Below are 7,012 nucleotides of genomic sequence, written 5' to 3' on the forward strand. Positions count from 1 at the left end.
AGAGAGAGAGGGGGGGGGGATGATCGTACCTTTGTAGGACAGGGATCCGGGGCTCCGCTGTCCCGAGGAAGACGACGTCTCCGGCGAAATGCGCGCCCGCCAGACGGCCGCGTTCGTCGGCGAGACGGTGGGACTGTTGCTGTTGCTCTTGCGGAGACTGCTGCTCTGCCGGCCCTGTCTCATCAGCGAGCTCACGGGCAGGGTGGCGCGCATCGGGCCCTGCTTCGAGCATGGCGAGGATTTTCGCATACGCTGCGAGCCCGACATCTTCTCTCACTTACACGGGGTACGACAGCGACGTCGCGACGGTGGCGAATCGCGGGTCCGCGCGCGCGGACCGAAACCGGACGCGCACCTGGCGGCTTCCTCCTTGGCTGGCGGCCGCTCTTTCTCTCTCTCTCAGGGCGCGGGAGCTCCTGACGAGAGTCGCGCGCGCAACCGACTACGGATCGCCTCGGGGACGCCTGACGTACGTCCGGACGTGGAGGCCACCTGCGCTAAAGCACTACCACCGAGGGATGATTTACGGCCGGAGGTATTTCCGAGAGCGATAGGTCGACGGCGACAGCGGCAGCGGCGGCGGCGCGACGACAATGCCCTACGCGTCTTGTCATTTGCAATGTTCTGCTGGCTGGCTCGGCACGCGCGTCACGTGACCGCCCGTACTCGCTGGCCATTGGTGGCGCGGCGCCCGCGGAGCGTTCGGAGCGTTGTACTACGCGAGGACGTGCGGCACACCGCGCGTTCCATTCACTACCACCGTAGCAGCTCAACACCGTGGCGAGTGTGGTAGCTAGCGTCCTATCGGCGTCTCGCTCCCCCGCACGCGGACGCGCCGTCTCTCTCGCGTCACTCAGGGACGTGAACTCCTACGCGCTAGCCGGGTACTTTGCTACCGCGTGATAGTCAGTCGTACTACAGCACGCAGCAGTCTGTTTAAAGACGGCGTAGCGTGACGGCACGACAACTATTCGGCCAAATTCTCATTAATTTTATTTGATTTGGACTCTACTTGTACTGAAATTTCCACATAAATTGCCGTTCCTGATCTGTCTTCGCTCTTTTTTTCGTCTGTCAAATTAATGAAATATTAATTCTATTCATGCTAATTTAACGAAAACATTACAGATATTATTTGATAATCGTCGATTAAGTTATTGAGAATTATTGATTGAAATTACTTTTAAGAATATTAAAAAAGGTTTTTTAAAACCTACATAAATATTAAAATTTTATATTTTACAATTTAAAATATACAACGATTCAATATTGTTGTTAACAAAATAAAATGTCTTTCCTAAAATTTTATTATTTCAATTATAACGATGCTTAAGTCATTATATATTTATAATCTACATATCTATGAAGACTACATTTTCTCCAAAACGTCTCCAAAAAAGATCTTTACATATCATATAATATATTAGGTGTAGTAAAAAGAAATCCATTATTTTTGCATGAAATCTTTTATTACAATACCTAATATGTATGTTATATATGTATTACATGTATAGTATATATATTATCGTTGGAGAGACCGTTTTGGAGCGTATCCTTAAGTTGAGAAATAGGAATTTAAAAACCGTGACATTGGACTTTATTAACTTGACAGGAAAATTAATTTATCTTCAAATATTCAGTGTTTAATTAAAACCACTAGGTGAATCAAGCTTACATATTTATTTACAATGTATTTTATATTACAGAGCATGATGAATATATAAGTGTATAGTTATAGCTGACGTATGACTAGATTAAACAATATCAAAAAATACAAACAAGAAATATATATCAGTCTGAGTTTGCATGGTGTTTGCGATGGGTAGCTGAACGATTTGTATATTAAGAAAATAAAGGTAAAAGGATACTGAATCGATTGGTATGCTACTTATGACAGACACTTAGGCAACAATAGGATGTTGACGTACAATTATAAATCAGGCTTAGCTTTTAGGATCAGACTTTGAACAAAATGACACGTCTTCACGTTACAATTCAATGCGTTACGTTCTCAATGACTCTAGATATACGTCGAGTAACAAATAGGACCAGAAATTTCGGGATATAGGTCTATATATAGTTACGTAATCTCGATACAGATCACTGCGACGAAAGTTCTGATTTGATTCTTGATCTGCAATTCCGTTTCCATTTTAACACTTTGACACGTTACGTCACACATACGCTAATATATTTCTCGCTGAGAATTGTAGAATTGAATTTATATATCAGAGATACCATGATTTTTTTCATTTATTTTTATTTATCAAGGCGTATAAGGTAGGCTTCCACTACAATGGCTTACTGATGAGTCCAGTAGTGGAAGCCGGGGCGAAACGCCAAAAATTACGTGATCTCTTCGCAATATATTAGAATAAATTATCAGATTTAGATTTTTAATTGTAATTTGACTCTTATTTGCCCTGTTTAACGTATTAATTATTATTATATAAGAGTCCTTGAAATCTTCAATTTATTTGTTTTATTTATCACTTATATGATTGACTTGAATAGTAAAATGCTAGCCAATTTAATGATTTTAGAATAAATTATTGTTATTCACTGTGTTCTCTTTGGTTTCTGCTATTATACAACTTGTTAGCTATAATATAACAGAAATGCAGTAAGAACGGAGTATACCTTGCTATCGTGATATCATAATGCAAGGCTTGCTTCTGATACATTTCTATCGATATTAGAAACAGTACACTGTACTCGGTTATTGCCAAAATTTTGTTAACATAGATTGTGTTCCAAAATTGTCAGTGTTCAAAATCTGAAAATAATGCACTTAATGTAAATCATAGTTTTTGAGCGTTGGCAATGAATTTTGGAACACAGCTCTTTATATGTAACACACAATTTGCAATCTCTTGGCAGATTTATCTGAGTGAGTGAAGAATACGTTTGTTTAAACATCACAATTCTTAAGAAAATATAGATATGGTTCGTAACGATCAAAGTGTTAAGCGCATACACGGATCAATTTGAACAAATATATATATAATATATATATATATATATATGAATTAATCATCGTAAAATATAAACTGTACGGTGGCATTTTCTTAATAAAGGCACTGTTATGCTTTTCGCTAAGGACTATCGTGATAATGCATTTTTATAGCGACTCGTCGTATTCGTACATACATACAAGCAATATACGACAGTTTATATTAAATGTAGCCTATGATAGATCACTCTGCAAAGCAGTTCACAAGGAATGTCGTATCTCTACGAAACAATCCGAACAATAGGAAGCTATTGAAAAGTTTTGTATTCGCTGCAAAAATACAAACTGCAAAACTCATCATTATGCATTTTCATTAAATTTAAATTGCATGTCATGTAAATTCAATATAGCTTTGCATGTCGCAAGAAAAATTTTTACGATATATTCTCATCAATATTAACATGGCAAACGATTCTAAAAAATGCAACTCATATAAGTCACGTAAAAGATAAAATGGCATAAAAATATTAAGACTAATTATTTTAAGAATTGATTCTATGTGGATATAAGTATGTTGCGTGAAAAAATAATCTTCTGCTTTTTAAAGAAGTAGAGATTGTAAGCCGTACGTATGTAAGTTTATCACTTTCAGTGTCAAGAAGTAAGTATCGAAGGGTAAGTAGATATGCATCATGATGATATTCAGCTAATATTTCATGATTGTAATCGTAATCTTCAGATGGGTATTAAATATTTCTGAATGTACAACAAAAAAATTGAGCGACGCAATAAATCCTGCTTAAATTTTCATGCCAATCCCTTAATTTATCCAGATTAACTTAAACAATGTATATGTTGTTGAACACGTCTCAACAATAAAGTCATTTGCATAGTGAAATTTATAAAAGTTAAAATTGTCCTTTTAATAACAAACTGAGTTATGATGAATGATACTGTAGGCCTTTAAAAAAGTGCGTCATTTTCGAAAGAATCATATCTTTCAAGAAATTTAAAAAACATGTCTAGATAAACAAATCATGTCGCCAATTCTATCAAAATGTATGATAATACTGAAAAGATATATGTACAACTTTTATCATATTTCTAGTTATTTGCGTAACTATCTTACACTAATTATAGTTTACGTTTTTGTTAAAAATCACGTAGCGTCAAAGTGTAACCTGAATTTCTTGTTTGTTAGGAACACAAGAAACTTTTGCAAGTAATAAATGCTACAAAATTTAAAAATAAAATAGAAAAAAAATATGAAAAAATATAATGTAAGACATGACATAGAATAAATAATAAAATGTAAAATAATTCAAAAATATTAATAGTTTCACAAATTAATAGTTTCACAAAAGAAAATGTTTTTATAACTTTAATTTATAAAAAAATGCTCACACACACATTGTTCACTGAAATTTTTTTATCTCAACAATATGGTACCTAAACATGATAAAGCTATTCATATGACTGATTCTACGTAATGCATAGCTCTGCATTCTATCATGAAAAGGATGTATTTTAAAATAATATAGAACGGCAGTGTATATATGTATAATACTTCTATATAACAGTATACATCTGCGAATAATGATACTCTCCTTGTTGAAACAAATCAAGACAAGTTGTTCAGATTATTTTGATAATCTAGTGCCACAATACAATCTTTTTATAATAATCAACAAATTTATAAATACATTAGATAAAGAAAAAATTATTCTTATTATAAAAAATATATCCAATTAAAAAACCTCTCTAAGCATTAAATCGATCAATTGTAATATTAATTAAAATCTGATAAAAAGAAGATACTTAAAAACAAGTTTTATCTAAAGTAGTATAAATTTATTTTTCTAATTTTACTTTTATTACTTATGGTTTCGTTTTATAGGATAAACATTCATGTAATTGGATTGATTTTAATTCAATTTTATCAATTTATTGTTAGATAAACTTATGCTTGTACAATCTGTCTAAGAGCGTGATACAACTTTCAACGAATTATCAACGGTATTTAATATTTCATACCACTTTACCGTTTCATGCTTCATAGTACAATATTTTATCCACTTGTTTATAAATATCTTGAACTTTTTTGTAGCCGCTTCCTACGACATTTTCGGTTCTTTTCGGATATATCAAAGAAAAACAGCTTCGAATTTTTTTAACGTAACGCACTCTGTTAAATATGTCGTTCTCTAGCAAAAGTCAGACAACTTTTTATTAGAACGCGTCGTAGAAAAATTTCTATTTAGCTGTTAAAAAGTTTTTGATGTAATAATTCCCAAATAAAAGTTTATCACGCTCTTATTAGACACACTATGTGAAACTCTCTCTGGTAAAAAATATGTCTTAAAGATGTCAGACAATAATTGATTGCGGTGATTGGATAATTTATTATAATATAAAAGCATCATACTGATATTAAAAAAATTTGTTAATGAGAAAAATACAGTATCTTTTTATTGTTAAATTATTAGTCAATTTAACTAGTCAATCTCATATCAATGTTTGTTAAATTGCTAATCAATTTAACTTTTGATATTACTGTAGTAGTTTAATGAAGTTTGCGTTTCAGGACTGAAAATCATTTTAGCGCGCGTTTTAAATAATTATATACGTAGTACATAAATTCACATAGAATTAAACAAACATTGAAGATTCAACTAGATCGTTAAAGGCATTGATCTCCTATTGATTGTGTACAATATCTTTTCAGATTCGCTAATAATGAAAAGAAAAAGATTATTTTTCAATTAAAGATTCTGTGGCACATAGATTACAATTTTAGAATAATTAGATTAATTATTATTCGCATATATTATTTCTTACGACATTCAATACGTAATAAATTATAATTACAATTGTCATAAGAATATATTATAGATGTGTTTGACGCGCGGAGAAGACAAACACAATTTTCGAGCTTATTTTATAAAATCAGGAAAGGATTATCATCCATTGATGTATCTATTAGATTAGTCATCAACAACAAAGTTGTTTTATGCATTCAAACGATTAAATATTAATCGCAATGACACTTAAAGAATTATCAAATGTAAAAAATATACATACAATAAGTACTGAGCATTTCAAGTGACTTTTTTTTTACGAATAGTAAGAACTTTGTATTCCCACAGATATGCGGAAAACAAGAGAAAATAACACTGAACACAAAAAAATTAAATAAATTTAGATGAAAAGACAAAATATATGTATATAAACTATAATATATACTATATATACTATATCAAATCGAAATTAAAATAATAATGTTAAGTTTATTTTGACATTAACCCTTATAATTCCATGCTCAATTCAGTGTTTTATCTCTATTATCGTAAGTATTTCAAATCCGTTTTTTTATTTCTTTGAACCTACTTAAAATGGTTCAAAAAAATCTCTAAAAATTTACGTACATACTTTTAACTTTGTAGAATAAATGTTTAAACTTTACTCTGGAAAATAATAAAATGTAGTATAATTATTAAAGAGTTGGTTTAAAAAATTGTAATTGTTTAAATAAATGCACATAAAAAATGACTTTAAGGTTTTTCATAGTTTAAATATGTGTTTTGAAAAAAAATATAGAAACTTCAAATTCTTCAAAAAATAAAATTTTTGAAGTACACAAAAATGAGTGACACAGAATTGAATTCCATGCCGTTTACAAGGAAATTTATAGCTGCGATCGCCACACCGCGCTGTTTTCCTCAACATAAATTTTTTTTTAAAAAGAAATAAGAAACATCGTGTCCGTCCAATGAAAGAAATTTACATAAATAGAATTCGATTGGACGTGAAGTACCCAAGATAGTAGGGAAAGAGTTAATATCAAGTTTGACATTACTATTTTATCTTATATCTTATACTAATTTATAAATTATATATAAAAATTTATAAAAACATAGGCATTACATTCGTAATATGTGATGTAACAAGTTCCACAAAAACCTGAATAAATAATTCTAAATTAGACTGACTTTTGGTACCTTCGTAATGAACTTTCTTCCCGTTCACGATTTAAATTTTGATGCTTAAACGAATGACTTT

At 32.2% G+C, this 7,012-nt stretch overlaps 1 protein-coding gene across 2 annotated transcripts in view; it reads right to left on the minus strand.

The window, feature by feature from the left end:
- LOC108775316 (protein FAM117B) overlaps positions 1 to 802 on the minus strand; it is an 8,008-nt gene extending 7,206 nt beyond the window's left edge. For both annotated transcript variants that reach the window (XM_018541646.1, XM_018541644.1), the window contains exon 1: positions 30 to 802. In XM_018541646.1, the coding sequence (XP_018397148.1) occupies positions 30 to 267 (238 nt within the window). In that variant the 5' untranslated portion in view covers positions 268 to 802. The remainder of the gene's footprint in view (positions 1 to 29) is intronic.
- Between the last annotated feature and the right edge of the window lie 6,210 nt (positions 803 to 7,012).

This window comes from Cyphomyrmex costatus, unplaced genomic scaffold (genome assembly GCF_001594065.2).
Source record: "Cyphomyrmex costatus isolate MS0001 unplaced genomic scaffold, Ccosl1.0 scaffold297, whole genome shotgun sequence".
In the NCBI taxonomy this organism is placed as follows: domain Eukaryota; kingdom Metazoa; phylum Arthropoda; class Insecta; order Hymenoptera; family Formicidae; genus Cyphomyrmex; species Cyphomyrmex costatus.